At 37.9% G+C, this 14,379-nt stretch overlaps 1 protein-coding gene and 1 long non-coding RNA gene across 2 annotated transcripts in view; one reads left to right on the top strand and one right to left on the bottom strand.

The window, feature by feature from the left end:
- LOC138411432 (uncharacterized) overlaps positions 1-14,379 on the top strand; it is a 79,505-nt gene that overhangs the window by 33,628 nt on the left and 31,498 nt on the right. The window lies entirely within an intron of this gene.
- LOC138411430 (tissue factor-like) lies at positions 7,727-10,113 on the bottom strand. The gene is made up of 3 exons (XM_069531744.1): positions 9,502-10,113; positions 8,086-8,267; positions 7,727-7,991 (listed from the first exon to the last, which is right to left on the bottom strand). The coding sequence occupies exons 1-3, from the start codon at positions 9,716-9,718 to the stop codon at positions 7,890-7,892; spliced, it is 501 nt and encodes a 166-aa protein (XP_069387845.1). The 5' UTR covers positions 9,719-10,113; the 3' UTR covers positions 7,727-7,889.

Genomic DNA, 14,379 nt, shown 5'->3' on the forward strand with positions numbered 1-14,379 from the left:
TCCCTCAAGCAGTCCAAGTTACCAGATATAATGAAATTCCCTACTGACAGTCCTAACATATCACATTCACAGTGACGTGAGGTAACTCTGACCTTTAACTTCGAAGGGAATAAAATCCTTCATCTTTGAGTTGAAGTTAATGTTTTTACCAAGTTTGACGACATTCCCATGAGCTGATCTTTAGATATCAATTTAAGGAAAAATATTTACATACTTTGTGAGAACACTGTGACATTTGGCTACCAAAATGAAATCCAAATTCATGTGAATGTTTGTGCCAAATATGAAAGAATTCCCTGAAGGCATTTTGGATATATAATGCATATACAAGGCAAGAAGTGTGCTTTGTGAGGTACTAGTGACCTTGCCATTTGATCTTTGATCCTTCATCAATCACATCCAAAAGATGTCCCTACTTTTGGTGTATGTCTGACAATGATAAAGTCTAATCAGGAAGGAGCTCAACACTCCTAATTGCATTTATCACTGCATAAATATTTTGTGATTTACTTCTTAACATCTGTTTAAATCATTATTATTATTGAGATCACATGTCTTTTCCCCTCCTTTTGGTCCAAAGTTCTAAAACTTTCAATCCCATTTGTTCAACAAAATACAACATTTGGAGGACCAAAGTTATGCTGATATGGGAAAAACATTAGAAATTCCCAAATTATTTCTAATTTACTTTTCTTAAAATTTGTTTTTTATTTATTTTTTATTTTAGGATTGAATTCTTTGTTAATAACGTCAAAAAGCCAATGATGCCCCTAATATACTTAAATTTACTTACCTTTACTTACCTTTGGCAGTTGAGAACTCCTCTCTCTCTCTTTTTTTCCCCTGTCTGCTTAAAGCAGATTGACCGCAGCGTCGATATAATCCTGGCTCAGGTCTCAGTCCTCCAGTCCTAGCCACATCTCTGGTGCAAAACTCTATTACCTATATAATATCATAGTTTGTTAAATCATGAGCCCGACTTCAGAACCCAATATAACAAGTGTATTAAATCAACAAACACTCCATATATATATATACTCCTTAACTCTGTGACCTCCTCTTAGATCACCAGCATGTTTATTCCAATACTCTTCAGTTAACCCAGTTAACTACGTGATCTCCAAGATCACCAACAGGCTTATTCTCTATTCCTTAGTTAACCCAATTAACTCCGTGATCTCCAAGACCACCTGAAGCTTCCTTGATTCTACATCGGTTCCAAACCACGCCATGCAGACACGTCGGTCACTCACCCAGTGAGAGAATCGTTTCCCTTCTGAATTTGTCTTCCCAGAAAGACAGTGTCTCTGTGCTACTTGGTCCCCCAGATTACAGCAGTGAGAGCACTCTTTGGTTCTCAGGCATCAGGCCCTCACGTCTCTACCCTCTTTTGTCAGGGAGGGTGAGGTCAGAGACCCAGACTACCTGCGCAGTTTTACCTTTCATCCCTGAGATCCAGAGTGTCCTCTCACACGAGTGATCCTGCCGACAACGCCAAAATTGTGGTGGAAATTTCTGTGAAACAAGCACAAAGTCAAACACTTATTTTGTAAGTTTAATTCAGCATCTGCAGATGGACTCATCAGTACACATCACCTGAACGACATGCACAAATGAGCACAGAACTTAGGAGAATCTGTGTTCTTACAACTCGCAGCCCCTTTCCACTAAGCATGCAAAGGTATTTATTACCCTCCTGTAGTTTCTCTCAGTGGAGGAGACATCCTGTGCTTTTGTTTACATGTTCTGTGGATGACCCCCCCTGTGAGAACCCAGTTGTTTGATCCCAATCAGAGATACTAAAAGATACCATAAAGTTGTGGTTTCTCAAGGCCATAAAACTCAAGTCTCTTAAGCCACCATCGTAAACCTTAAAGTTGCCCTTTTCGATTAACAATTTGGTCAACCATTTGGTCAGTCCTCGACATACAGTACATGTCTGCTCATGCAATTATACATACACAAATGTAACATTTCCATTACAGTGCTAAAAGTATTATAGCTGAGCAGGGATCAGTGAGGATGAGGTTGTATTTAAAGAGACCACTTTGGTGAGAGAATGGGCTGTGATTGGTGGGTGACTGACGAGCACCCATAAACCTATCGGTAGCTGAGCACATGACTCTGTGTCCTTGCATGAACTAACACAATGCTTCATTAGTCACAATTCAAGTTCAGGATTTCTACGATGACATTCTCACTTTAAACTTAATTTAAAGTATCTTGAATTGAGGTAAATTAAAGCTGACCTTGAATTATGATCAGTCAGAATCAAATTGTCAAATATCACAAATGATAAACTGGATTTATTTTCATAATCAATTATGGATAAAATTACAAAGTATGTTGCAGAAATCTGAAATGGATATCTATATCATTGAGCATTGTACAAGTTACATTGTACAAGTACATGTTCTACTGAATAAGGGATCAGCCACTTGCTATCTGTAAACCCCCAACCCCCAAGTGAATCTCCTTATATTATGCTAGGTGTTGTTTGGGCAAAGAAAAAATTAAACGAAAAAAAGTCTAATTTTTGCATCTTAGCAGGTGCTCTTAATAAAAAGGTTCCCTTTTTAGCACCATGCATCTTATCTACTGAAATATCCACACTTACATCACTGATATAAACATATACCTATTGAGATTTAATTAAAGTAAATGGAGAATTACAGGATTACCTCCACATTTGCTATGGTTTGAGATACTGCTGCTAGTGCGACATCTAGTGGCAGTGAATATCGCTAATGAATATCATATGTACATAAACACTCTCAGAGGTGGGAAGTAGAACCTGTGGTGAACTTCAGCTGACATAAAAACTCAAAAGCTTTAGTTTGTCCAGTTTGGACGCGCTCCTGATGTAAATATAAAGTATTTACATCTAGCAGGGCCCATTCTGTTCAATCTGTACAATTTTGACGATTGCCCACTGGTGGATTATTTTATATTCAATTCTTGCCAATAGATCACTTTCTCCTAAGTCTTATACACTGGACCTTTTAAGAAAATACTTCATTCAATACATTGTACTCATTTTCTTGTGGACAGTTTTTCATGCTCAAAAATCTTTGCTTTAACCCTCCGTTTAAGTGAATTGTTTTTTACTTTATTTGAAGTAAGAGTAGTTCAGTTAAAGAAGTCAAAGTACATTTCAGAACCTGTACTTTTATACTTTTACTTGGTTAAAGAAGCCGAAACAGTGGTTAAACTTCAGCTCAAGTTATTTTTAATACAAGTATCTGTACCTCTACTTGAGTAAAGAATGTGTGTGCTTTTATCACCTCTGCACACACATACACACACACAGTGGATTTTTTTTAACAACAGGGAGAGCACAACTTCGCAATAACACAACGATACCCACAAGCAACAGTTAAATTCGAAAAAACAAGCTGCAAAGCAACCAAACTCACGCCATGCAGTAGCAAACTGCCAATACAACTGCCTGGACACTCCAAACAATTTGTAGAGCAACACATAATGTCCTGAGCACGTACTTACATAGGCATCAGGACAAACACCAAATGTTAGCTCTCAACTTGAACCCGGTTATGATGCTGTGGCAAGACTTTAGAGTACAGCATGAATGTACAGTTCATGCTCAAAAACCTATGTGCTGGATTTTAAAAAGTGGCAATGGTTCAAACATTCCTCCACAGGGATGTAAAAGACTTAAAGTTATTGCAAATAGAACAGTATTTAGGTTTTGGGGTGGATTACCTTTCAATGGGGGATTTAGATTAAATCTTTCCTTTCAATCAATCCAATGATGTACTCACATTGTCTTTACCTTATATTAAAATGTGTTTGTTGGTCTGCAACATTGTTCAAAAAACATTCCTCAGTTACGTCATGCTGTCAAAAAATAACTTGATGATGTGAAGAGCTACTTGTTTCTCTTATCTGTGAAGATAGTTCTTGATAAATCTTTATAAGGCTATATGTTTGGAGTCATTGCTATGTGCATGATTGTATTATGCATGTTATTAATTATAATATTTTTGCACGGCACTAAATACAAATGATTTCTGCATCATCATGCCACTCTCAATTAACATACAGAAACAGAAGCAAATGAGACAGAACTGTGGTTGTTCTCTAAGATGTGATACAGTTACATTTTGCTCTGTTGTTGCCTTTTAACTGAAGTGCCAGTACGTATGACATGTGTCAGATCAGCCTATGTTGTGGTGGCTGGTCATTATCCTGTCTGGTCCATCGGCCATCACGGACCAACATCCTGTCTGGTCAACAGACTGAGGCCCCTGCTGAAGAAATACAGAGTCACTCTGTACTTGTCTGGCCATGACCACAATCTGCAGGTATGTAAGTGAGTGCACGCTCAATCATAAAAAATATCATGTGTACATAGATTCATCAAGAAAGTGTATCTCAGTGTGTTGTTATTTGTCTGTCTGTCTCTTTGACAGTTATTTATTCTTTTTCATATCCCACTTATCACACTGTGTTTGAGAAGAGTATGTGCAAGATTGCCCCTCTCTGTACAGGAGGTGGCATTCACTAGTGGGTGCTACAAAGACTGTACTTGTTGATAGTTCAAAGCTAGTTTGCATCATTTTCTGGCACCAAGACTGGCATGTGCCCACATTACACAATCACAGGTTTTATACATTTCGAAAAATTAGAAACCATCCAGATAGTTATTGGGTTAAATGATACTTTGTTTCAACGGATATTACTGGTCAATATAATTAGTCATAAAGATGAAATCTTATTTATTTTATATGAGCACAGTGTTGACATATTGTTCCAGGAAGATGAGCATTTGTTTTTCCTGCAGTAGTATAACTTACAGTCCAACAATTGGCTTCAACTTATCTCAATGAAGTAAATGATTGCACAATGTGATGGCTACTGAGTAAAGACAGCATTAAGAATGGTACACTGTAAGCCTTATCTTCACTATGCAAGTCTGTATGGCACAAAATGACTGTAAAAAAACTTAAGTCACTGCACAACAGAAGCAGAAAGGGAGGGGGGATTGAAAAGATGGAAACAATAACAGAATGATACACTGTGATGGAATATCTGGTAGCTTCATCTACCACTTGTATGATATGGTTTTATATTTAATTTTATAATTACCTCAACATTATAAAGTGATCTGTGTGTCTGTAAAACACATTGGAGCAAGAGGAATCTACTGTGCAACGTGAGTGTTGCAGTCTAAGCATACAGATGTGTTGATTGTCAATATGTGTATGCCAGTGTAAGAGGGAATCAATGTGCTGCATAAAGCCCTACAATGAAATAAGATTGGAAACAAGTGGTGGATATGAAAACAGTTCAGTCAGGAGAGACTTTAACTTGACAGTTGAATATTTTTTTTTATTTCTATGCAATTAAGTCTTTTGGCATTTTGACCCCTATGTGATGTCATCGGCATCAGAGGGGTTGATGGAGAAATAATTATGAATGACTCTGCTGGACTGGACCATGGCTTCGGATTAAACCGGAGGAGATTGGGTTGAAGGGGAGTTGCAGCGGATCACTAATGACAGCTGACTGCCGGAGAGAGGAGAAAGGATTTCAAATTTGATCACAACCGCACTACTGGCTGGATGAGATTGTGGCAATATCTGAATGGCCATTCAAAATGCCCACAATCAGCTGATTAATAAGAAGAAATATATATAGAGAGATAGACGGCCTCTGCCAGGAACGGTTTATGAGAAAGTCTTCCTGAATTCCAAACATGAAAGAGTACCTGTGGCAGCCTTCACTTGTCATAAAAACTCAAGAGGCGTTTAGTTTGTCCAGTTTTTACTACTGTAAAAACATGGTGGCCTCTGTAGAGAGGGCCTGCTCCCCATGTAAATATAAAGTATTTAAATATAAATGGCTCATTCTAAGAAAACAACAATCGTACAATTTAGATAAAACACACTAGGGAAAACATCACTAGGATTACTTTGTATTCAGTTTCTGCTCCCTTTCACCTAAATCTTACACACTGAACCTTTAATGAATTTTTTCGCTGTATCTTGGTCTAATTGAGCACAACAATGATGCCTTTAATGCTGTCTGTCTCTGTAGGAGAGATGAGTGGATAAGAGGGGAGAGAAGAGAGAGAGAGAGAGAGAGAGAGACTGTTGTTGTCATAAAAATATAAATATAATGAATAGTGATACATTGAGATGCAATTATATTATTAATAATAACAGTTTATCATCATCATCATAATCATAATATGGTGGTAGTATTAGTAGTGAAATTTGGAGAGAGAGGGAGAGAGATAGAGAGATGGAAGCACAAACAATGGACTTTAGTTACATGAAGTAATATGAGAAAAATATGGGGCCACAGGCACAGTTCAGTGCATGTTGGGAGTTGTAGAAGAAAATTGTTGTTGTTTTCTCTATTTCTTTTGATATTTTTATGCACCTTTCAAGTTCCTGCTTTTCTTCATGACATCGATCTTTGTGTTTACTGTATCTACTTTCCCAGCAGGATGGCTTTTGAGACAGCTTTCCTGCTGCTTCCCCAAACCTTTTATAGTTTGTTTTGGGGACATTGAGCAAGCCCGCTGTAGACGACCTGAGGGAATGATTCGTAACATATTCCAATAAACAGTCAGAGATGTATGACGGTGCTGTACCATTAAGAGAATTAAAAACAAGTAAAATAATTTTAAAATCAATCCTCAGTGATGCTAGAAGCCAGTGTAAAGACACTAAAATAAAAGTAATATGGAATCTTTTCCTATTTCTCATTAAAACCATGGCTGCTGAATTTTGCAAAAGCTGTAGGCAATCGATGGATTTTTTCGGTAATCCTGAATATAGTGCATTACAGTAGTCCAGGCGAGAAAGTATAAAAGCATGAATCAACTTTTTGGCAGTTTCCAAAGTGAGGTACAGTCTTACTCTTGCAATGTTTCTTAAATGATAAAAGGCAATCTTTGTGACATTGTTTATGTGTGGATTAAAATCTAGTCCTGAGTAACACCCAGGTTCTTTATTTTTGATTTGTTTTGCTGCTCCAACTTTGCTGATAATCTTTTGTCCTTGAACATCAGTACCAATTACAAGATTTTCAGTTTTATTTTCACAGGCAATTTATAACTTGGTTTGGCGCATCAGAGTCATCTGGCACTAAATAAGGGAAGACACATGATGGATCAGATTTTTCTAACAAAAAGTAATTTATAAAGAACTAAAACAAAAAAGAAATTCAACTGATAAGGCTGACAGGAACTGAATTCCAGACCAAAACAAGATCAAATTAATGCTACAGAAATCAAAACTCATCTGAATGGCAGGATGAGCATGGCTATTATTATATGAGGCAGTGGCCAGCTACCTCTACTTCACTGATGGTCCCCAGCTCCAGTTAATGTAAAACTTAGAGAGTTTTAGATAAAGGACCTGTGCGTAGCAACCTAACAAAAACCAGTGCCATGTTTAAATGACTAAATTACGAGTTTTGATTTGCATATGATGCTTGCATCTTTTGAAGAGAGCCATGTGGTATATCTAGACCAGCCAACCATTTTATTTAACCCGAGAAGGGACATTGCGATTGACTGCTTCTTTTTCAGCTACACCCACACACACACACACACAGCAATACACCCAGTGTCCTGTCAGATCCGGCTTTAACTGATTCTTTGCTTTGCCACGAATAAAACAGGGTATATAGGGATACATCCTGTTTCCATCCTTTCGCACAACTTTCATTTCAATTTCATTTAGATGCTCCAGTCTATTCATGTAGAAAATAACACTGTTGACATCAAGAAGCTATAGAGATTTTAACTGCATGCTTGGTTTTGAGCAAAAATACTTCACAATGTCTTATTTGGTGTGTAAGTTCACACAGAATACCAATGAAAAGTAAATGCCACCAAAACTTCAGTGTCAGGACTAGACTACTGCTGTGTGTGTTGCTCTCCACTGACGCATCTGGCATACAGGCAAGTCCAGATCAGTCAGTTCTATTAAATTGGTCTTAGAGATGTGGACTTTCTGCAGAAAACACAGAATGGAAAACATGCGGTTTGTAATGAGTAAAAATGTATGCCTGTTTGAGACCGATATCGTGATGTCTCCTTTTACTCACCTTTCCAGTGCTTTTGTTTTTCCGATAGGTGACTTTATAGTGCAGCTGGTCAGCAAAGATGTCCCTGATGTTCAGCTGGTGGCCATCTTTAAACAGGGCGGTGAGTGGGTCAGTCACATACAGGGTAGTTTTCTTTTGGCTTTCAATCACCTCCAGCTTGAAGTCAGGTTTGCCTATCTCAGCTGTGGAGAAGGGAGGGAGACTGTCATCTGTGCATGTACACCACTGTATCTCTCATGGAAGTTACCATTTTAATTATGTTAGAGGCCAAAAAATTGTGAGCATTGACAACGCTGAAGCCATTTTTAGATATGATAGGTAAAGTGAGCAGTATTGGCTACAGAGTTTACCCATAGTCTGACTTTCAAACATGCACAACACAACAGGAGGTTCTCTGCACAGACATGTTCAGAACAGCAACACACACACAAACACTCTCTCTCACAGTGCTTTCACATTGAACAGAAGCGTATTGCATTCACTTGAAAAAAAAAACTCTGTTTACAATGCATGTCTAAATCAATATTTTTTTCAGTTTTTCTGACTTTTTTTTTTCTATTTTTGGAGTAATTTTTCTTCTGTTTTTCGGACTTTTTTTTCTTTCTGCGTTTAGAGAGCATTTGAAACAATAGACGCTTTCATTCCTTTATTGAGAGCTAGATGTAATGGAAACAAAAATTACCTGCTTGTTTAGTTTAATCAAGTTTTACTTTGATCTGGGTTTAAGACACTGGGAGATAGTCCTGTCTTTAAGTCATATAGATGGTATTATCATTAGTTTGTCGAATCTACGCAGGCACCTGAGGACTTTGCGGTTGCTCAGAAGGAAAGCCCATTCAGATCTGCTGAGATGGGGCATGTATGTGCGGGCAGGAGTCACCATAGGTCCATGGGAGTCACTTGCAGGTTGGAGGTTCCGAGGGAGTTCGAAGTATCTCGATAATTCAGAAATTCAGAAAAAAAACTACTCCGAAAAACAGATAAGAATTACTGTGAAAAACAGAAAAAAAAAATTTGTCAGAAAAACAGAAAAAAATATTCAAAAAAACAAACAAAAAAATAAATTACTCAGAAAAAACTGTTGTTTTTTTTTTTTCAAGTGAATGCAATACACTTCCATAGAATTCTCCTGAAATTATACTAGGAGGCCAGGAGGAGAAAGTCTGCAAAAACTGGGGAGCGTCTCACTTGGACATCTGCATTCACACATGCACCTCCTCTGGCAAATATACTGAGAAACTGCTGAGTTCGGTGCATGTCAGAAAGCAGCTTGAGAAAGACAGAGCTGAGCTGCAACAAGAGGTCATTCAGAAGGACCGTAGCACTGACGGGCTCTGGGACAATTTAACAGCTGTTATTTCCAACACGTTTTGTCAATTAGAAAAAAGTCTTCACGAGTGTAGCAGAAGAACGTACTGTCTTTGTAGGGGCAGAACCGTGGTGTGCTGGTGTGAGGGGACTCAATGAGGTCAGTGGTGGCCCCCCTCGGGGTTTCGGACAGGACGTCAGCTGTGTAGTAGGCGTTCAGGTCAGTCAGAGAGCTGGACAGATCACACACTGTTTCTGTGGTCTGGATACAGTGAGAAGTCCTCTGATTGTTCCCTGAAACCCTGTAAAATTTGACAAGTTTCATATGGACATGAATGATGGATGAAAATAGTCTTATTTAGTCTATAATAGACACCAGATGAGCAATAAATTAGGTCTTAAGTCTGTCTAGTCTGGGTTTCATTTATAACGCATACAGTCAGAAATAAATAATTTATTATCTGTGCAAAATAACATTGATGTGAATATACTGTGGAACAATGAGCTGAAAGAGCTGTTTGCAGCTGTTGGCATTTGTTAATTCTATTTGATTGTTGACATTGCTCTTGCCTCTTTCATTTTTCTCTTATTGAATCACAAAGGTCAATTGTCTTTTAGTTATCTTACTATTTAAAGAGCTCTGGCCTAAAATATACATTCCAGTAAAAGCTTTTACTGAATCAATAATGGAAAAACTCATTCCTGCAAGGTCACATAGCGGGAAAGTTCGACGTTTTGGTCAGTCAGCATATAATTATTGGACACCAACCAATCACAGCTATGAAATCAGCTCTATTCATTCATTCATTCTCTCACTTCACCTGGCAGATTCTTTGAAATCAAGTGAAAGAAATAAACATGGAACATCTGTAACAAATTCCAAGTAACTAACTGAGGCTGATTTCAGAAAAACCATTGTTGCAACAAAGTCCTCAAATTACAATGCATGCTCCAAATCAAGGGCTTCTATTACCTCAACACAAAAGGCCTGATATAACAAGTTTTCTTGTTCTGTGAAAGTGAGAGACAGTTTATGGGCCAACGTTAAACAATAGTCCACCTGAGTCGCAGTGGTTTCTGTGAATATTTCTGCTACCAACACCTGAACTCTTCTTCAGTATTCAACAGTTCAACATTCATTCCACGCTGCTCTACAACCCTCACAGACAAAAGAGATCAAATAATCAGGCACATGCAAAAACTTACATATTGCAACCTTGTAATGGTTGACTTGTTATTTTTAGTGACACTGTTGCGGTGTAATGTTCAATAACATGATTCAATCTTGTGATTGAATTAAGTTTCCAAGTGTTACTAATTCAATCATATGTAATTCCAAGTTGACGAAACTATTACACTTGAATTCGACCAGGAACATATCAGATGCTATTATATTCCACTGTTTAAAAAACAAATCCAGGTTTTTTTTTAAAAAGGTGGTTTGTGATAAACAACACAATAGTTTCCCACCAGTATTTATTGTATGCAAAATAATTCATTAGACTTATTTATCTCAAAATGAGTTTTTCATTTGGCTCAATATTTATATATTTGCTTATTATTTTAACTACCACAAGAAGTTTTAAAAAGATGTAACAGGTGGTGAATATGTTTCATGACAGATTTATAAAAATTTTAATTTGGTTGGTCAATGTTCAACAGACACAAAGATGTTGGTAATGTGACTCAAACCGAGAGGTATAGTAGGTTCAGTGTCGTCATAGTGGGAATGGAATGGATGACATGCTTCCCGATGGTATGTTGACCATACAACCCTTACTACAGCGTGAGAGAACCTAAATATTCTAGGAGCTTACAAGCTCTGACCAGGTCGATGGCATCATCATGTCTCTGCAGAGGACATTAGTCAGGACTTCCACTAAGAGCTCAAGTGGGTGATCTGGAGGTCTATTCATAGACTGAGTGGTTTAGAGTTATGCTTCCAGACATACAGAGACACTGAGAGTGAGTTTGGACTGTGGTATGTTAATAGAGAGGTTTATACTGTGTTAACCACAGTTAATATTCCACGTTACTGAAAGGGAAGCCCTCTGTTGTTTGTTTTTGCTCTCATATGTACAGGGTGGCCTGCCTTTTCAAATCAGTCTTACTACTACATTACTTCACCACACACGGTAACCTCTTCAACAATGTAACTGTAATAAAATCTCTGCAAATTCAGTTTCACATGCAGATTAAATCAAGTGAAACTAGCAGCAGGAAGGTTGGAATGCATGTACAACACTATAGCTTTGTGAGATGATTAGGAAGGACTGTCAATGATTTGTAGCAAATTTCAAAGCAGAGACAGTGGTTGTTTAATGTAGACGGCAGTTTTTCTTCCCATGGAGTTGGCACATGTGGCACTTTGCCAGAGCTCCTCCCCCTGCCCCATTATCCTTCTAGTCCCACAAGCCCCCCCACCCCTGGCAGTGAGGGGCCTGGCTGTATTAAAGTTCACCGTGGCTTGAATACCAAGGAACACTCCGAAGGGAAGGACTGAATCCAAATGACTAAATGAGTCCACCAACTGTTTACACAGGATAAAGCTTCAGGAACCCATGCACACATACCTGCACATGCACACATTGTCAAGAAAAGCAACAACAGCAGAGTTTAGTGACCTGTGTGGGTGAGATTAAATTTAAATACCAGAGAAAAGCTTAATGCTCCCAGACCCTGGTGAATTATGTAATTCTATTTCAATTTCTCCCCCCCAAAAAATCTTACCTTTATAGTACTGACTTCAGTGCAGCAATCAAGCATTCACTTGGCTCTGTGGTCCATTGCTTCTTTAGTCTTAGTCTTAGTGAACTTTATTGTCAACTGCCCTTTGTGTGTACAAAGGGCAGGGACTTAATCAACCCGAACACATTCCACATCCATTTATTCCCTGTAGTCTTCATTATTCTGTCTGAAATTTGGCAGCAAAACTAGATGTGTGTCCAGTGATTTTTTTTCTCAGCACCAGTTCTGTGTAGGTTGATACCAAAAGAGGAAAACTATCCTATATCCTAGAAAAAGCATTGTGTATCATTGAAGATAAAAATTCATTTTTACTTTTTACTCATATACTTGAGAACATTTCAGAGCCTGTACTTGAGTTAAGGAGTTGTATCAGTACTTTTACTTTTACCAGAGTCTTTTTTTACTCAAGTATCTGTATTTCTACTTTAGTAAAGAATGTGAGTACCTTTTCCACCTCTGAGTAACACAGTGGAATGTGTAAATATGCAGTGACAACCTGAGCTACTGTCCCGAGATGAGAAGTTCAGTGAAAGGTTTCACAATGAACTACACTGGCCATGCTCTTTCTGCAGATTTATTGCAGAGTTTAAACAGCAACATCATATTGCCACTGCACTACTTGTCTGCCTATTCATCTTGTGTTTCTGTTTTTGTTCTTTTTACCTCAATGTTTTGTTTTGTTCTATTGCATTGTGTTTTGTTGTGTTCCGATACACAAGCTGCTATGACAACTTAATTTCCCTCCGGGGATGAATAAAGTACTCTATCTATCTATCTATCTAAAGAGGCCACAGATCTTTTGTAGGCTTTCGATTTTTTTCATTATACCCAACAATGACTTTAAACATATAGCTCCTACATGTCTATAGGTAGCATAATTAACTTTTAAAAGAGAAAAAAAACATGTTACAAACAGTAATCAGCAACAGATCATCTTAAATATTACAATGATTCTTTTCAGTAATCACGGTATAGTACACATAATCATATCAAGCTAATATGTCATTTCAAAAAGAAAAAGAATTCTGTTCTGTAACACTGACGGCAAGTTGACGTTAACAGCATTATCCTAACTGACTTGGAAAGCATGCATGCAATCAGCTGAATGAAAAGTGTTACATTGATTTAACTAACTTAACATTGGATATTTAAATGTTCCTTTAAAAGTTTAAATTAAGCAAGGTATCTGGTATAGTAAATCTTCAGGTGTTGCCGCCATTGTTCTGCCATAATTCTGCTGGAAACATAATCAGGTCATACAAAGATCTCTCTATGGATGTGGTCATGTTGAAAGCGACCTTATATTAACTGAGGGCATTGAACTAAAATCAGTCCGCCAGTGAAATAAACATGTTGTCTGAATCAGGCTTTAGTGGATTGGCTACCTGTATGCTCTGTTGACTTGGTAACAGAACCAAAGTGTTGAGTAGATTTAAGATTTTACACAAGAAAAGTAAGCATCAGTTTCAAGTTTCTTGGCACCAAGTTCCATCCATTATCAAACCTAATTCTGTTAAGAGTTGCGCAAGGGCTGAAGTCAATCCCAGCTGACACAGGGCAAGCAAGTAGAGTTACTTTGGGAATTTAATATGTTCATTATATACACCTCTGAAATAAGATCTAGATCTCCACTTCTAGCTATGACCTCAGCGGTGGTGTACAACGATGTTTTGGAGCAGCTATTATCAGTTATTTCTAATTTATCCACATTATCACGCAACACCAAGGATGGAAACAAATTTCCATAATGCAATAGTGGACAACGAAGAGCATCTTGATAGAGCTCATAAATGGCTATTTAAAAATGTGTGTTACAGAACGGAATTTCAGGTGACCTGGCCTCTACAAACCATCCATAATCACAAAATCTGGCCAAACCACATGAAGGGGCTGTGTGGGTGAAACACTGGAAGAGTCCATGAAGTCATAGAAAAATTCGACACAATTTGTCACAGTCTGTGACAGATGAAATGGCTTCAGGCAGCGATGCTAAAAACAAACTCAGCCTTATTCCAGTGAAGCTGGAAGAGCTGAGGTGTTTGTTCTTTGAACAAAGATAATGACTAAGTGAATAGCAGCCAATGTAGTTAAACATGAGAGGGAGTGTACAAGAGTCATCCATCTCCCACACTGGGTTGCATTTGTGGGAGTTAGTTATTTTTAAAACACAGAGACCATCACTAACTGCAACCTCTGTCATGAGCATGTCATTGAGAGATCTCCTTTGTCAGTGTCACA

The sequence above is a fragment of the Paralichthys olivaceus genome, chromosome 9 (genome assembly GCF_024713975.1).
Source record: "Paralichthys olivaceus isolate ysfri-2021 chromosome 9, ASM2471397v2, whole genome shotgun sequence".
NCBI lineage: Eukaryota > Metazoa > Chordata > Actinopteri > Pleuronectiformes > Paralichthyidae > Paralichthys > Paralichthys olivaceus.

What these genes read in the sequence shown, in the direction of transcription:
- LOC138411430 (XM_069531744.1), bottom strand. Translation starts at nt 9,718, where the DNA reads ATGAAACTTGTCAAATTTTACAGGGTTTCAGGGAACAATCAGAGGACT. An exon ending in GTTCTGCCCCTACAAAGACA is followed by an intron (nt 8,268 to 9,501) that starts GTACGTTCTTCT and finishes CCTTCTCCACAG; the next exon opens with CTGAGATAGGCAAACCTGAC. An exon ending in AAAACAAAAGCACTGGAAAG is followed by an intron (nt 7,992 to 8,085) that starts GTGAGTAAAAGG and finishes TGTTTTCTGCAG; the next exon opens with AAAGTCCACATCTCTAAGAC.